This window comes from Podarcis cretensis (genome assembly GCF_951804945.1).
Source record: "Podarcis cretensis genome assembly, chromosome: 6".
Lineage (NCBI taxonomy): Eukaryota > Metazoa > Chordata > Lepidosauria > Squamata > Lacertidae > Podarcis > Podarcis cretensis.
Genome location: NC_137175.1, coordinates 50,290,787 through 50,308,686, shown reverse-complemented (window position 1 = coordinate 50,308,686; position 17,900 = coordinate 50,290,787). Strand labels below are relative to the sequence as shown.

The 17,900-nt window shown below is 43.0% G+C and overlaps 1 protein-coding gene across 1 annotated transcript; it reads right to left on the bottom strand.

Annotated features, from left to right (window-relative positions):
* Positions 1-35: 35 nt before the first annotated feature.
* On the bottom strand, positions 36-17,327 carry SLC6A17 (solute carrier family 6 member 17). Its single transcript, XM_079982290.1, has 11 exons — positions 16,921-17,327; positions 13,120-13,277; positions 12,152-12,278; positions 11,227-11,408; positions 9,937-10,047; positions 8,269-8,510; positions 7,431-7,623; positions 6,268-6,460; positions 3,800-3,959; positions 3,382-3,544; positions 36-2,513 (listed from the first exon to the last, which is right to left on the bottom strand). The coding sequence occupies exons 1-11, from the start codon at positions 17,198-17,200 to the stop codon at positions 2,145-2,147; spliced, it is 2,178 nt and encodes a 725-aa protein (XP_079838416.1). The 5' UTR covers positions 17,201-17,327; the 3' UTR covers positions 36-2,144.
* Positions 17,328-17,900: the final 573 nt, after the last annotated feature.

Here is a 17,900-nt window from a genome sequence, read left to right as displayed (position 1 = left end):
TAATAATTTATTATTTATACCTCACCCATCTGGGCCTCCCCAGCCACTCTAGGTATGTATTTCAATCTACATTTACATTTAATTTTCATATGGATTTTTAAAAAAGAAATCTGAAAATTAATGTGGAAACATGATAGAACTGGTTTATAAATAAACACATGAAAAGCTGACATGGATGAGAAGTAGACCAATCTGTTCAACCCTACTCCCAAATGCCTGAGCACAGGATTGTAAGCTCAGGCTGTGTTGCAATGAATGCATGGAGATAGTATCTGTGGGTAGCCATTTAAATTGGTTTTCACAGCACGGTTGGTTGGATAAGTCAATTGTCACTGGAACCACCACTGCTATCTGCTGCAAGCATGCGCTTCCAGAGCCAGACATGTCCCCTAACTTAAGGCCACAAAAGAGCTGCTCATGAGACAAGCTGCCCCCATGTTAGCAAGCATGAAAAGATTCTCAGAGTTCCATTTTCCTCATCTTATACTCTTCCAGCAGGAGAAAACAATATAACTTTTGGCCATGGATCTTTCTACAGATCAATGACCGTGACTATATACTCTCAAATCACCTTAACCATAAAGCACTTGAAGCAGCTTTTGCACATTTAGCCATTGGCAGCATAAATATCATATGCAACAGCACAAGAGTCTGTTGCACTTTGACATTTTGGGGGCAGGTTTGTGGCAGCGGTGCCCTTCTGCTGTTCTCCAGCAGGCAAAATGTGTGCTCCCACAGACTCACTGTGCAGAGGGGAATGCTCAAACTGCAAATGAAGAAAGAGAGAAAAATCTTTAAGAGATTTTTAAAAATTCAGTGGCTTATATGAGCAACATTCTTTTAAAGAATCCCATTGTATGTACTCCCACACAGGAACTGCATGACCTCTTAGTTACTAAAATGAAAATAATAGAAAACTTTTAAGATAGGGTTCAGTCACCAGCTGAATGTGACTAACCAGAGGTTGGATGGAGCTGAATCACTATTCATTAAAAATGTTATCGGCTGCATCCTAGATGACTGTGACACATGCACAGCCACAGTTACAAGAGTAAAAGGCAATGACTGCACCATCTGATGGAAAATGCAACAGACCCAACACACTTAGACTACCTTGAAAGATGTTGCGCACTCTCTTCAGTAAGAACCTTTATTATTATTATTACTATTTTTAAAGGTGCTTTTAATGTCGCAAAACTGACAGCAAAAAGACTCCAGCATGCACTCACAGTGCTTGCAGAGTATGGCTGCTACTGAAAAAGTTTATGTCAGATGGTGTATTTGATAAAATGGCTGAGGTCACAGCCTGCTCAGAGTTATGTAGATATCAGGAGTGACACCACAAATTCCAGAAAATTTACATTAATGGAACAGTTTTCTGATTCTGGCCTATGCACATGGCACATACCTGAATTTGCACCGCTGCGTGAGCAGACGTTTGGTGAAGGAATACTGCAAGTAACATTAGCACACATACCAATGCAAACTTCACTGAAACAAGATCCCATTGTTCCTTACTGTTTTTGATCCAACATCAGCAATGACATGGCAGGTATCACATGATGGCATCGCCAGGCATTGTAATGTGCTGCCTACATAAAATATATCTTGGCCCAGACTTGCAAGAAGTGTTGACCAAGAATGTGCTATTTGGAGATTATTAGAGTGTAAAACCACAGGTGGTCTGGTAGAATCCATACCAAGAGGATTGCTCTTCCTTGTGCTATGAACGGTGGTGGTTAAACATACTCAGTGGAATGAGGCATATCTCTTTTCCCAACTAGAGGAACGGGATGGACAAGGAGAAAGATCCAGAAAACATGATACTCTTTTCTTTGGCTGTTGCCTTAACTTATCCCCCTTTTCCAGCCTCTTATATAGGAGCAATTTGTGTTTTTCAATGCCAATTGGCTAAAAATTTCCTTATGCCCATAAAAATTTATTGCAATGTCTTATTACTATTATTCACTGAGGAGGGGTCTGGCATTTCAGCTGGAGAAGGCCCCTTCCCACGTCTACCCTCTCTTGACATCATCTAGTTCCTGTCTGCTGTAAATTCTGGGAAGGGGTTCTAAAGCAGAGGTTCCTTCTCCTGGACCTCCTCTCCTTTACCCAGCAAACAGAGGGAGGTTGCTGGCTGACGGTCACAGTTCAGATTCGGGAGTGGTAGCCGTAAGGTACCCGCTACTGTAGCGTCCATTGGCAACGCTGCTCATCTCCATTGGGGATGTGCTCCCTGGGCCTAGATAAGAACGATGTGTAGGCATTGGGGAAGGGGTTTCACTGGGTACTTTACTCAAGATGAAACGTGTCTCATCATTGTCTTCTAAGTTTGAGATGTCCTTCATTATACGCCCCTTCTTGTAAGTAACAGAAAGAGCATTGGAACCATCTGACACCAGGTGAAACTGGCGGAGGATGAAGACAACCGGCAGAGGAAGGGTGGCCAGGATGATCAGTGAGACAAGGACGCCCATTGCCCATTTGGGGTAATAGAGATATTTCTCTGCTGCCTGGAAGAGAAGGGAAAACACAGTTGGCAGTTGACATTCGCCAGCCTCGACACAAGTGAGGTCCTTGAAGTGATCAAGTTGCTATTTCTGTGGCACCAAGGCAAGTAAAGTATGCTGCTTGTATTCCCATCTCCAAGAGAAGGGCCAGCAAGTACTGCAAGGGGAAAATATTATACATGCAAAGGATTTTTGCCAAAAGGTCTTTCTCACCCCTGTGTTCCCTTTTCTGCATACGCACCCTGAAACACCTGCCAAAGGGTTAATCTTTCAAGAGCACACTGCATTAGAACATTTTGCTCTTGCAGGAGGCAACCCCCACTTAAATAAAATACTAATAAAGAGGCAGCAGGTTCCCACAGTTACACAAAGCTGGACCAACAATTTTCCTGCAGAACAAATAAATGTTTAAATGAATGTTCAGGTTCCATACCTTGAACTACTGCTCCTTAACCTTGGACTACCCTAAAAAGCAAGGGAGTTTTTGCAACACTGGGATTTCAACTGCTGTCACTCTACATGGCTAAGATAGCCTCTCACTCCCAATTCCTTGGAAGGGTGATCAGAAATCCATGCCAGCTCTGTCTGGGATCATCTCCAGCAGGATATTGGCTAGTTGGGTTTTATGGTGTATCTGCAACCTCCGGGGCCACAGCTCTGGAAGCAGGAGGAAATGCAAGGTACTCTGGTATAAGGATGATGCCTCTCTGTCCTCCAGGTGGATGCTGGCCTAACAATTGCACAAATGATCACAGCCATTTGCAGTGAGGACCCTGTGGCTTCACTGTATAGTATGTGGGTTGGTTGCCAATTGGTACACAGCCTGTGGATTTGTAGCCTTTGGGGGATGCACTTTTATTTGTCAACTCACCTCCTCTCGGATCCAGGCATTATAACCTGGAGGACTGACAGCTAGCTGGATCACACTGGCTGTCATCAGGCCAGCCATGCAAATGGGTGAGATGTACTTCCATGTGTAGAAGTAAAACCGGTAAGGGCGGAAACCCAGCATCTCTGTTAATTCTTGCATGAATCTAGGAAGAAGAAAGGAAGAAAGCAAACATGTTGAAGCACAAGGTTCCTTGCTCTTTAATTCCCCTTGATTTGGATGGGAACTCTGGTGGGGCCAGAAGTCCAAAGAAGCATCAAGAAGCCTGAGTGCTTCAAGAACAATGAAATCCATGTAGTGGTAGGTAAGAGGGGCAAAGCATTCAAAGCCAAATGCTTAGAAATTCAGACAAGCCTGCAGGAATATGAACAGGCTAACCCTCCTGGAAATAAATGCTTACTTCTTGGTGCCGTAAATCCAAGCCACTGCAATGTTTTCCAGGATGACTACGAGGGTGAGTGGCAGCGTTGCAGAGTAATCATCAAACATGTTGACAAAGTAGTTGCCTGAGCGTTGCACAAAGATCAGCCCCACGAAGAAAGCAAAAATGCAGCAGCCAACTGTAAAGAGCAGATCACAGTAACCGTCAGCTACACGAGGGCATGCAAAACTGCTGCAGGATCCAAAAGGTAAACCGATAATATTATTTCTACCGAAGAGCAGCAACGTATTACAAGGGCCCCTGGCAGTATCGTGAGATGCGTGTGCATGGTAAAGACTTTAAGGGCAGGAATTAGAGAGAGTTTAGAGCTCTTCAGATACGCAAACAGTTCATCAATATGTTAGAGCTGTTCAAACGGACAAAAAGTGCTTCAGGGTATATCTGTGACAAGCGCTCTAATTCGACAGGGGAAAGTTTCAGGCTATACTAGATATTCTAGGAAAGTGTTTGCTCACTGAGATGTAGGGAAACATCTTCTCTTCATTAAGTGTTATTGAGGCTGTGAAGTCCAGCACATAAAATGTCCCAAATTCATGTCTACCTGTGCAGTACTAACTAGATCCCAAGTTCCTTATATTTGCAGAATTGTTGCAAAAATTATTATAACTTAACTTCCTCTTGAAGAGTCACCCATTTCTTGATTCACTTGACGGAAGCACCCTTTTCCCAATTTCCAGGCCAGGATGAACTGGATTTGGATGTTAGTAACCCAGGTCACTCTGACTTTTGCAGTCTAATGCCCTCTTTGAATCTTACAAAACATCTTTCACATCACCTCTGGTCATAATAGTACCCACATGTCAGTTCTCCAACACAACTCATTCAATTCACTTCACCATAGGAGTCTGAATATATATTGAGGTGCATGGAAAAAATGATCCTGTGCTGAAGATACAATAGAGCTGTAATGATGAGATTCCTGATTTTTCAGACTGAGCCAACTTCAAAAAATTATGCATTTGTTGCCCCTGTTTGTCCTATATCATGGAGTTGGGTCAGTGAGCATCAAGTTGGTATGTCTGTTGCTCTATGGCTATAATATCACTCCTGCAGAAAAAGTAACTCCAAAGCCAGTTTCAGACATGACAAAATGTCTTACCTACAAGGCCACATATCCTGCATGTAGCTTGCTGATAAATGAATGCACATCGACTTTGTTAATGTGCATATGCCTGACAGAAGTAGGCCACCACTGGTGCCTCCTGTACTTGGTACTCATGGTAAAACAGACACGTGTGTGGCAAGGTATATGTGGGATTCACTCAGCTTTCCACATGTGCCTTCTATGCAAGAAATTTTATCCTAAATGTAGAAGCCCCAACTGGCCACTATAGGGAAACAGAGTTAAGGCAAGAACAACATTTGGTTTCAGTGAATTTTATGTACTTGATTTCACTATTTAAAAGTTTAAGGTTGCAATCTTAGACACACTTCTTTGAGATTAAGCTCCATTGAACACTGTGCGGCTTATTTCTAAGCAAACATTCATAGGAGTGCCCTATAAATTGCTCTTAAACTTTTAATATGCAATGTAATCTTTAGAGAAATGTAAAACAAAATCTGCTACATACAAATCTGCAAGTATCTAGGCAGGTAGGCATGTGGAGATCACAGAAGGTACTATATACCTCAGAAACACCCCCTTAACTTAACTTTACTGAGCTTATCAGCAATGACAGGTCCTGACTGCAAGGCTCACATCAGGCTTCAGATGTGGATGCTTTGAATGATGAGTTTAAATGCTGGTTTTTGCTTTTGTCACTGCAATGGAATTTGTTACCAGTGCTTCATACCCTGCGTTGCTTAATTGGGTTTTACATAGCTTGCTAATTTGGACATGTGCATTGAATTGATTCTACCAGAGTTTGGCATGCAATGAAGTGTTCAATTCATAACCCGAGGCACATCGGGGCTACAATCCATTTAAACCACTGTGATTTACTTTGAAGTAACCAAAGCATTCTTGGATTGCATGGTGAATATGCTACTAGCAGCCATTTGGATCAGCTTTGTAGTGGTATGATAAATGTAGGGGTTTGATGAAATAATCACAAAATCATTTTGCAACTTTCCAAACTCAGCCCAGATCTACTCACCCATAAACCCTCCACAATTTGGTCTTATGAAATGACCCAAAATCATCAGTTCCCCAGATACTGCCACATTATCACAGTGTGTGAGCTTCCCAACATTGACAGGCACCCCTTAGCCCCCAAATCCCTTTTTGGGGACAGCAAACATATTTCAGCAATAGAAATATTGGTTCAGCTCTGATGTTATGCCATAACTTTTAAGAATTACAATTTTATCCCATCCAGCAACGTATTTTGTAGCACAAGTCATGGCCAGAACTAAATGATGTCATTGCATGCACAACAGTGCTACTCTGTGAATGGTTTCTTGAGTTTCCCCAAGAGAGAACTTACCTGTTAATGCTTCCTTGCGCACTTTGAACATGTCAATGATGGGTGTGGTGATGCCAGCCATGGTCCCAATCATGCTCCCCAAACCCAGGTTTATCAGCATCAAGAAGAACATCACTGACCAGAAAGGAGAAGCTGGAAAGTGGGTCATTGCTTCTGTGAAAGCTATGAATGCAAGGCCAGTTCCCTGCACTGACTGTACACAGCCAAAAGAAGATGCTTGCGTTACTCTGGGCAGAAGATTACATCATAAAAGCAGGTGTGCAGGTATTCATGTAAATAGATTTCTATCTGTAAAATCACAGGCTCTCAGAACCAAACAGCCAAACCATTGTGGGTATAAGGAAAATGATGCATAATGCATACAAATGATTGCACAAGCATCTGTTTCACTACATATGTACATGTTCTGAGAAGTCATGGAAAGTTGTGACTTTTCAATGCATGTATCCCATAGAAATTACATGATGTATTCATTTCTCAGTTTCACCTCCCTCAGTAATCTCATGAAGACAGGAGTCTTTCTTAAACCAAGTCAGACCAATGGTCCATCTAGCTCAGCATCGTCTATACAGATGCTCTTGAGGTTTTCAGACAAGGGACACTCCCATCCCCACCTGGAGATGCTGGGGAATAAACTTGGGAACTTCAGTATATGAAATATAGGCTCTACTATTCATAGCACCCAAACACATCTGTTCCATAACACTGTTATAGTCGGCCACCTCTCACAAACTCAATTCTTGCAATGATTTTGACATACTTCGGTTCCTTATTCCTTATGTCAGTGAAGTCTTCATCAGCACATGGTAAGAACTGCAACCAAGAGTGATCTTAAACAGAAATCACAAGCTTTCTGCCTTAGCCTTCTCTCTAATATGCTAATTTTCTATATGCAAGGTGTTAATTTTCTATATGCAATGAGAGGTGGTTGTTTTTTAACAAGAAAATGGGGTGCGTATGAGCATGAGATCCCCCACTTGCACCATGCAGAAGTGGTACAATCCCAAGAGAGCTCTACCATGTGCTCTTCCCAAGCAAGTTGACTCGCTCTGAGACTTCAGTGATGTACAAGAGTGGAACCAGCATCTAGGGTCGAAAATGTCCATGAAAGGCAAGCCCAGCTATAAATATACTGTGAAAAGCAAGTCTGGCTATAAACATACCTTGTTAAGCTCATCTTCCAGTAGACAAGGATCCAGGCCCAGCTTATCGAAATGATCCTTCTTCACTGTCTTTATCACACCATACATCTCGGTGTAGTCTTTGGCCGTGAGATGGGAGAAGTTCACTTGGGGTGGGATGAGTGCATGGCTGAGGACATTGGTATTCAGATAACCCAGAATCTTCTCAGCATTCCTATGGAGAAGAAGCTAAAGGTCATTACAGAGCCATTGCCTGGCCTTGTTCACCTTGTTCTGGGCGAAGGGCATCTTCTTCCAGCAAAACAGGCAAAATGAACCCCAGCAGTTGATGGGAGCCAGTGTGGTGCAGTGGTTAATCAAGAATGTCAGACTAGGACCAGGGGGACCAGGGTTTTGGTTCCCACTCAGCCATGAAGTTCACTGGGTGAGTCAGTCACAGTCTCTGAGCTAAACCTACCTAACAAGGTTGTCGTGAGGATAAAATGGAGGGAAGAAAATTGTGAAGGAATGAGCTGAATGAATACTGAATAATAATGAATGAATGAATGAATGAATGAATGAAGTGGCAGGATTTAGTCCAGCTAATTCACAGCACATTCTGCAAAAATAATAAGATGAAAAGCTGCTTTCCTAGTTCCAGAGAGCACTCTAGGTTGCCACCTGGCCAGAAGGAAACCACCGTTGCTGGCTATCAAAGCTTCAGGCCAGAACAGAATTGCACCAGCTGCACTGGATGCTTTTTTTAAAGTAACTATAAGGTACCCTGAAAAATAGCTGCTGTGGTTGTGCCCTCTAGAGAAGCCTTTTGGGGCGAAAGAAAGGGAGAGGGAGGGAGGGAGAGACTGGAATGAGTACTTACTCAACCACACACTTTTCATTCATGACATTGGCTTTGAAGCCCAGCACAGCAAAGACTACCAGTGTGGCCAAAATGGAGGTGAAGAAGTTGATGAAGGAGACCAAGGCTGCATCGAAGTGGCAGTTATTGTCCTGCTTGTTGTAACTGGAAAAAGCAATAACTCCGCCAAAGCCCAGTCCGAGGGCAAAGAAGACCTGAGTGGCTGCTTCCCGCCAGACCTGGAGATCCAACATTTTATCTAGCTGTAAGGAGAGATGAGAGGGAAGCCAAGTCATCCATCCTGCATCAGAGATGCTCAGCTTGGTACACATATGGCACATTTATATTTAAATGTATAACATTGGCAGCTGAGAACAGCACACCATTGCCTGGGTATCTGTTCTTTGTGCATATGCTAGAGAGAGCTCTCTATCTTTCTCCTCTGTTGACTCAATTATTGATGCCTAAGGGCACAATAGAAAGGGAATCAGGTCCCATGGAAATAAATGGATCTCAGATGCAGAACTGTGAATGCCCTATTCTTCATTGCATTTTAGATTTTTTACTGCCTGTGCACTTTGTGGGCTTACCCAGCTAGGTATGGAATATCATTCCCTGAAAAAAATGTCACGATCTTTTAAAAGAGAAAAGCAAAACAAAAGCAAAAAACACTAGCCCTTATGATTCCTATGGAAGAAAGCTTGAAAACACAGGTAGTGTCCAAATGAAAGTTGAGAAAAAACAAACTCAGTGTTTCAAAATGACCCCTGCCAGTTAGAATTAGCCCCCACCCCTTTATCAAGAAAAACTTGATTAACCTTATTGATTATGGATTGCTGCTTAAAGAATGCACTTAATAGACTGCACAGGACAGTCACATTTATGCTAGCAAGCTATGCAAGTACTCTCTGCAAACTAATGTACTAGCAAACTATTAAGCACTTTACTCCTTTTCAGTCCACCATGGTTTGTGGCATGGAAAGTGAGCCCTACCAAATTAGAATCATAGAATCATAGGGTCATCTAGTCGAACCCCTGCAATGCAGGAATCTCACCTAAAGCACCCATTGCATGCTGATTGCGTGTAGTGTGATACCGGTGGGACCTTCTGCTGCCAAGAATCTGGACAAACCTGATGGAGATGCCATTTACAGATGGAGCCTATACGGTATTGCAAATGGAAGGTGTGTGGCTGCTAATCATCCTACCTACAATGAGAACTTGGACACTGGGGCTTGTATTTTAGAATATCTTATTCAAAATTAATCAGGATTAATGCCAGCTTCATAATTTCAATCACCTACTTCTTTGTTTAATGAATTAATTAAGCAGCTAATGAGTCAATCCATTTTGCAGCTGTCCTTTGACAAATCTGGTTAATTTGGTACAATTCTGACCCAAGCAGGAAGAATAATGAAACAGACCTTGACTGGCATGCCCAAAGCAATTAATCTTCAGCATTTCAGTTTCAGAGAGAGTAGCACCATTGACTAAAAAAGCAACACCTACACCTACGTAAAATTTGCTTTGCTCTGGTGCCATCCAGGCAGGGCCACAGAGGCATCCGTTTAACATAGGGCATGGATTGTGATGATCACCAGAGACATAGGATTCTTGCTAGCTATAGTTCCCAGTAAGAGACATTTCTCTGACTGGTCTAAAGGCACATGGTGAGTGTGGTGGGCTTACCTTGGGAGTGAACATGTGCAGAATCCCATCTATCGCCCCCCTCAAGAGCAATCCCCGGACCAGGAAACAGATTAGTACCACGTAAGGAAAAAGGGAGCTGAAATACATCACCTGAGTGGGAGAGGGAGAGAAAGCGGGAGATCCTACTTTATATAATCCAGCAGTAGACTGTATATAAAGGAAGTCTTAAGGATGAACAATAAGCCCAAATCTACCCTACTGGAAACTTCTGTCAGTATTTTTCTTTCTGCAAAGCATTTTGGGAACTGTAGTTTGGTGAGATACCGTATTGGCCTGAATATAAGCTGCACTTTTTGCCCAAATTCTAACCGTGAAAAGTTAAAGTGTGGCTTATATTCGCGACCATACGGTATGCAGCTAGGAGCGCAGGGCAAACGGCGCCAGGAGCGTGGTGATGTGGCGCCTGCCCCATGCGTAGTTCCCCATCCTCTCTCCCAAGACTGGGAAGGGAGAGAGCAAGGAAGGAGAAAGGCCGCTGACAACGCAACACAGCCCCCCCCCCCAGTATGCAGCCAGGAGCAGTGAGGAAGGGAGCTGCTTATATTTGGGTATTTTTTCTTTTTATTACCCCCCCTCCAATTTTAAAAGAGTGGCTTATATTCAGGTGTGGCTTATATTCAGGCCAATGTGGTACTTTGATGAATTCACTGTTAGAGATCCTGAGCCCTCTCCCCAAACAGAACTACAGTTCCTGTGGTTCTCCATGGGGAAATAAGTGACTGCTAACTGGTTTGATGTGGATATGCCCTAAGATAGGTAAGCTGAACAGCTGTATCCCAAAAGAGAGGAAGCTGTGCCTGTGATTGCTATTGGGTACTGCTGACTTCATTCAACTATGGGCTCTCTCACATGTTATTCTTACTTTCAGGTGGCTGCTCTCAGGCACAGGCCAAGCAAAATGGAGCAAGCCCTCCTGGACCAAGTGGTTGGGAAGAAAAAGTGTTCACCCTTTCCTTTTTCTTAGCTTCTTATTCCATTATGGTTACCTGGGCCCCATGAACCATTCAGGATGTGTGGAAGCTGCTGAACGCTTTGTTCCTGGCTGCAAGATTGTGTCCCTGGGATGGGGAAGCTGTGGCCCTCCAGACATTGTCAGCCCCAGCCAACATGGCCTATGGGCAGGGATGATGGGAGTTGTAGTCCAGCAGCATCTGGAGAGCCACAGGTTTCCCATCCCTGGATCCACCACTTTATATCCACCACTGGATCCACCTTTTGTCGGTTCTGGCAATCTCTGTTCTGCTTTGGGCTGCCACCATCAACACTTACCTTTCCTGAAGACTGAATTCCTTTGATCATGGCCAAGCCTACAATGCTCCAAGCGGCCAGGAGGCATAAAGTCATTCTCCAGTTAAGCCCACCACTCTCATTAATGGAGTTGGAGATGTCCAGGGCATCCCGGTACCAGAAGTAAGTAGTAGCAGAGCTTTTGTCGCATTCTGGTTCCACAGCTGAAAAGGGAAAAAAGAGGTTTTTTTTACATGCTTTGACTTCTCATTTAGAAGTCACCTGTGCCACAGCACCAGTGCCACAGCAAGCAAGACAGCATTTAAAGGCTAAGTAGAAGAGACAAGCCATCATAGGGCACTTCAGGAAGGATGCCGAAGTTCACATTAGGAGAAAGGAAAAAGAATCCAAGATCTTGCCACTGAAACTAAAAGTTAAATAAATGGGGCAATTTACACCCACTATAAAAGATTTATATATATTCTGGGAGATGTTCACATTCTATTAAATGCTCCATTAACCTCCAGAGTGTCTCTATAGCACTCTTTGGAAAATATCCATTTCCTGCCAACCAATGCCCAAACGCAATTCCCACACCCTATCAGCTGGAAACAAACCTGAACTATTGTTAAGTTGTTGACTGGAAGGTCGTTCTCTGCCACTACTCTCAATACCCCTAGAGAAAGTAATGTTGAATTACCTAACTATAGTAACTACAGAGTACAGGGCAAATGAAGACTTATTTCTCCTTGGGACCCACAATGATGGAAAAGGATAAATGAATGCATCCACCCATCTGTGCTGTGTGGTATCAGCCAACACTGATTACTACTGCAACAACTATCACATTTGAATTATAAGATCCTGGAAGATTAGAAGTCACAGAGCTGAATGCTGTTTATCACCTGAAGAAGTGTGCCTCATTTCCCTTCTACCACATGCAAAGCAGTAAAGAGAAAGGACTCACTTGCCACTGTGCCATTCCTTATGATGGGGCACTCGCTCCAAGGCAGTGGGTACTGGAAGGATTTAAAAAAGTAAAAGATGCTCCATCCTATGATCACATTGTAGTAGAGCCCAACAAACAAGCAGACCTGGCAACAGAAGAATGAAAATGTTTGGATCCTGGACAGCAAAATGTATTTCCAAACAAAGTGATACTAAAATGAATGGTGGAGAATGGAACATTGAAATGCACTGGGTTATATCCAATGCTATGCAATGGGACTTCTCTTTCCTCTTGTCTCCCCATGCATTCTCAAAATCTGCTCTGTCCTGTGATGTGGGCATGTCCGGTGATTGTTTCCCTTAAAATTGCCAGATATCAAGGAAGCAGTGTTGCTCTTGCACAGGTGATCCAGGGCCACATCAATCAAGGGGCTTTGGTTGTCATCCCAGCAGTTTATATAAGATGCTGAATGGCACAATGGTGCTTAGGGGGCATGAGTGAGTTGTGGCACTAAGCTTGAGTTCCAGTATCAATCCCAGAGGGAAAATGGTCTTTTGGCTAGCACCCACCTGCCCATCACTTGACCCTCTGCAGAGTGAATCATCAGGACTAAACTACAAAGAGGTTTATTTTGACAGGTGTGAACAGTGGATCAGTTAGGGCACATTCTTGAAGGGAACATCCTAGTTCAGATATATATAGGATCATGTGGGGAAATCAAAGGAAATCAGAACTTGATGGTAAATGTCTGATCCTGTTCCATAGTTGGGGGGAAAGAACTGTTCAAGGCATCAGTCTTGAGCTTCTAACCAACCACCTTCACAGGCTGGTATCTTCTAATTATATTCTGCAATAACTAAGCCCTCTTTACAGTGGGAAATGGGTCTATTATGCACATGTCTGCTAGATAGTACATATGGAAGACCACCTGTCTATCATCCACACAACTGTCCCAAAGCCACCACAAGCCTTCTGCAAACACTTACAAGGCAGCTGGCAAATCCAATGCCCCCCAACCGAGGGCAGACGTAATTCCACACTCCTATACTGCCCCGGCGGATCCTCTGGCCAACAGCCAACTCCAGAAAGAAGAGAGGGATGCCGATGAGGATGAGCAATACAAGATATGGAACCAGATAGGCACCTGACAGGAAAGGAAAAGGTCATTAGAGATGCCCGTCTTTGATCACACAGGTCCCAGCATGAGAACGTGACCATGACTGCTCCTAGAAGACAATCACTTCTTACTTGTATGGTCCATCCAACTCTCATCAGCTCCAGTTAGCATTTGTCCCTAAACATTATTTGAAGCAAGTCTCCTAATTTAAAATGGTGCTGTGACAATAGAGGGAGAGGTTAATACAACTACAACACACAGGATCACTTTAACACTCCATATATAAATCTATATACAGTGTGGTTATTTTCTGCCTTCACAATGGCTGTTCCAGTGCCAGCTATGCAATTAAAGAGAACAATTCCTGGAAGGGCTAGATGAAAATGCTTCATAAAGGACTGTACTTAAATAGCAGGACTATATATCTCTGGCTAGTTGAAGAGAGTACGAAACAAATGGGCAGTCTGAGAAATATAAACAGCTGGCCAGAGAGGCCAAAAACTCTCATGCTGGAAATCTGAGCTGTTGACCAAAAACTCAAAGCAAAAAAATATCAATATTCCTGGCACGTTCATAATTCTAATAAGACAGGAAAGCTGTGTAGGCAGGATTTTGATCCTGCTTCATATTCAGGGTAGTCAGATAAGCAGGCTGGAAACGATTAAGTGCACCCAGCACAACATCACCGAGTTAATTCTTGACACAACTCACAGCTTCTCAAAAAGATATAAAAATCCTTCACACAACTGGGTCAGCTCCTGACAAGAATCCACTGGAAGACTCTGATCAAAGCAAATGACAACCAGGTTTCTTTTCTTCCCCTTTAGAAAAAGGTCTTAGGTACAATTAATTTATTTTTATTTCTATTTCTATTTTTTCAAATTATTATTATTATTATTATTATTATTATTATTATTATTATTATTATTATCATCATCATCATATCTCACCTTTCCTCCTGAAGCATTTCAGGGTTCTGAAAGGAACCACTATTAGCAAAAGCTACTGTAAACTCAAACTCAGTACTCTACATAAAACTCTTCCACGACACTATTTAAAATAATTTCATATTAATAAATATGAAAAAGACCACAAGACAGAATAAAGAAAACCAACCATTTCACAGCATACCAAGAAACAGAAACTGTGGAGACCAAGAGCAAACAGGTAAGGGTGTTTTTTTTAGCAGAAAACCACTGCAGGGCCTTGATCTGGATGACATTCTGGATCAGGGCCCCTTTTATTTTAAAGAAAAAGCAGCCAGACTGAAGACTCTTATTTAAACATGCAACCTCACATCTCATGTAATTTAGACAGCAGAAGAAGTGAGTGATTGGCTTCGTCTCCGTGGTGCTTTCTGTCAGAGGGCAAAGCCCTTTCTCTACCCTGCTGCCTTCAGGCATTATGACGAACACTACTCCATTGCTAGTACAGTGGTGCCTCGCAAGACGAAATTAATCCGTTCCGTGAGGCTCTTCGTATAGCGGTTTTTTCGTCTTGCGAAGCAAGCCCATTGACAGCTTAGCGGATTAGTGCTATTAGCGGTTTAGCGGCTTTTAGCGGATCAGCTGATAAGTGGCTTATCAGCGGATCAGCTGATAAGCGGCTTAGGGCTTAGGAAAAGGGGGGGAAAGGGGAAAAAACCCCGCAGGAACTCGCAAGACATTTTCGTCTTGCGAAGCAAGCCCATAGGGAAATTCGTTTTGCGAAGCGCCTCCAAAACGGAAAACCCTTTCGTCTAGCGGGTTTTCCGTCTTGCGAGGCGTTCATCTTGTGGGGCACCACTGTACCGCCAGTCCAGTCAGCTTCTCTCTGGGAAATGGCGTGGTGCCATCTTGTCCTTTGCCTAAGGCAGCAAAATATATTGGGCCAGTCCTGGTCAGAGACAGCATGGCTGCTCTCCAACCAAGTTAGGTCAGAGGAACCAGTAAGGGCCTGGCTGGTTCTATGTAACTGTTGACTGGTTTGGTTCGTTACCCTAAGCAGCCACCCCAGCTCCCTTGCCTCAAACTTATTTTCTGCCTAGTCTGGGGCCTCTTGACCCAGTCATCTGCTTCTAGTCCTTGTCTACCTCCTTCCCTGGAGCCTGGAACTGCCTTGTCTTTGATTACATCATTGCCTCTGACTCTGGTGACCCCAATAGGCAATGGCTTTCAAAATTCCATCTACACTAGCAAAGCAATGCACTCCAGTTCCAAAGACAGACAAGTCAGCTGACAGAGAAACTCAGGTGCTTCCTACACATTTAGGGCACACAGTAGCCATCAGTACACATAATGGGAAAACCAGGTTTTGTAACAAGATTACAGGTACAATTAGAGGGTTCCCGTTTGCAACCCTAACCTGGGTGTTCAGCTTTCAAAAAAGCATTCAACCCATGCAGCAGCATTCTGTAAGTTCTTGAGCACACAATGTTCCAAAGAATTGGCCCAATACCACCCTTTTCCTAATGAAAATCTGTTCTCTCTGCTAGACATATGCACACTTTATTACTGAGAAGAAAACAACACACAAATTACTACTTTCACATACAGCAGTATTTTTTAGCAGAAAGAGCTTGCTGAACCAAGAAGCAATACAGACATTATCAACCAAGGAATTGCATTTATCACAAAAGCATCTATCAATAATCCATTCCTGTCGCATTACACACAACTGATACTCAGCCAGCACTTTGCTTCATCCATGGATAATCCAGGAAGCATATGCTTAATAGAAAGCCTTCAAGGTGCAACAACCATTCATTTAATGTTCTATTGACCACATTGAAGACTCAGCACTTGATAGGAGGGAAAACACCAGTGGTCACCTCTATCTGTGCAGCCAACCAAAGGACAATGTGCCTTACACAGTCATCCTTTGCAATTATGCCTTTAATCTGCTTTTCCTGCAACTTGGTGGCTAAAAAAAAAGAAAAAGATTAATGGAATATTATCATCCTATGTCACAGAGAGCAAGAATCACACCATGGAAAGCAAATTTGTTAGGAAATAGAGCACAACCTGTAAATCTTAAATAAATTAACAGTGCATAATCAGCTCAACTAGGGCAAATTCAAACAGATAGAAGAGTTGGCTGAGTTCAACTTTGTGAAAATTATTACCAAGCTATAGAGGAATGCCTTTTGTAGCAAGGGCTTGTTTATATATTCACATATTTTGAGATAATAATGGTTCAGTGTGATTCAGGCATGGATTTGCAGTGCACAATCAGGGAAATACATAGCTGTTTAAAAAAAAAGACACAGTCCAAGAATAATGGCAGCCTTTCACCATCACAAATTGTTACCTGAACTCAGAGTAGTCTTGGTTTGTATAGAATAGATAAACTTAGGACGAGTCATAAGATTCAGGATAACAGTTCTTCATTTAACTCTATAATGAGGTGCCTGATCATGCAGACTACAACAATCCATTGAAGGGAAAGCCATAGCTTAATGGTTGAGCACATGATTTACCCAGAATTTCCAGGAAGAGCCAGGAAAGGATCCTGTCTGAAACCTAGAGGGTTACTACCAGTCAACATGGTCAGTACTATGTATTGTCTGCCTCAGTTTGAGATAGCATCCTATGGCCTTCAAGTCTATGCTCCCTTCCTCTTGTATTATTATATTAGGAAAGCAGAACATGTGTCCATAACAGATGACTTTTATACTACCTTGCTCACTTACCTCCACCATTCTTTTGACACAAATATGGAAAGCGCCAGACATTCCCCAGCCCCACGGAGTAGCCAATCTGAGCCAAAATGTACTGCAGTTTATTGTTCCACGCTGGCCGATCCTCACCAGTGTCATCCACATCCTGCTGCTTGTTCCAATTTTCTCCAGCCACATTTAAGACACTCTGTCTATAGTCCACAGGCTCCTCAAGGGCCAGCAGGTCAGCCACTGATTCAGTGACATGCTCAGTACTTTGTTCCCTCTGGGTCACTTTGCTGTGCTTAGGCATTGAGACTGTCTGGCTCAGCCACTCCTATGTAGGAAGGGATTTTGGGGGCGGAGGGGAGCCCAAGATGGAGTGGGTATCTGCTAGGGCAGGTGCAGGTTTTGAAGGTCAGCTCTCAGATCCTGGTCATCTACGAAAGATCTGAAAAACAAAAAACAAATGAATTAAACATTACACTTCTCTGCTTTCTTTGGTGTTGTTGAATATCCAGAGCCATGTGATTCATCAATATGCAAATTCAGAAAGGGTATAGGCTCCAGAAGGCATCTGCCTGAGAATTCAGTTTTCATTTTAAAAGAGCAAACTTCTAGTCCTCAAGGCTTGAAAGTGTGCAAGCAATGCCCAGTGAAATCTTGGATTCCGGGGAGGAGATAAGACTGAATAGGAGATACAGGAGGTAGAATTGCAGTGCTCTGCATAGGTCGTGCAGAAGCAAATAGATTAAATAAATATGCAAATTTTCTCTATTTGCATAGTCAATAGAGACTGAAGCTTTACTTGCTGCAGAAATTGGGACTTAAGTAGAATTTTTCTGAAGGGGTAAGTATATCTGGGGGGGGGAGAGACTGTGAAATGGTTACATTCTCACAATGCTGTACCCTATAAGGTACTGTAACTCACCACCTGGTTGTCTTTCTTAGTCCCTCCTCCTTGTTGTCTGGAATCTGTGAAAGTCTGAGGTTTGGCAATAGCTAAGTGCTAT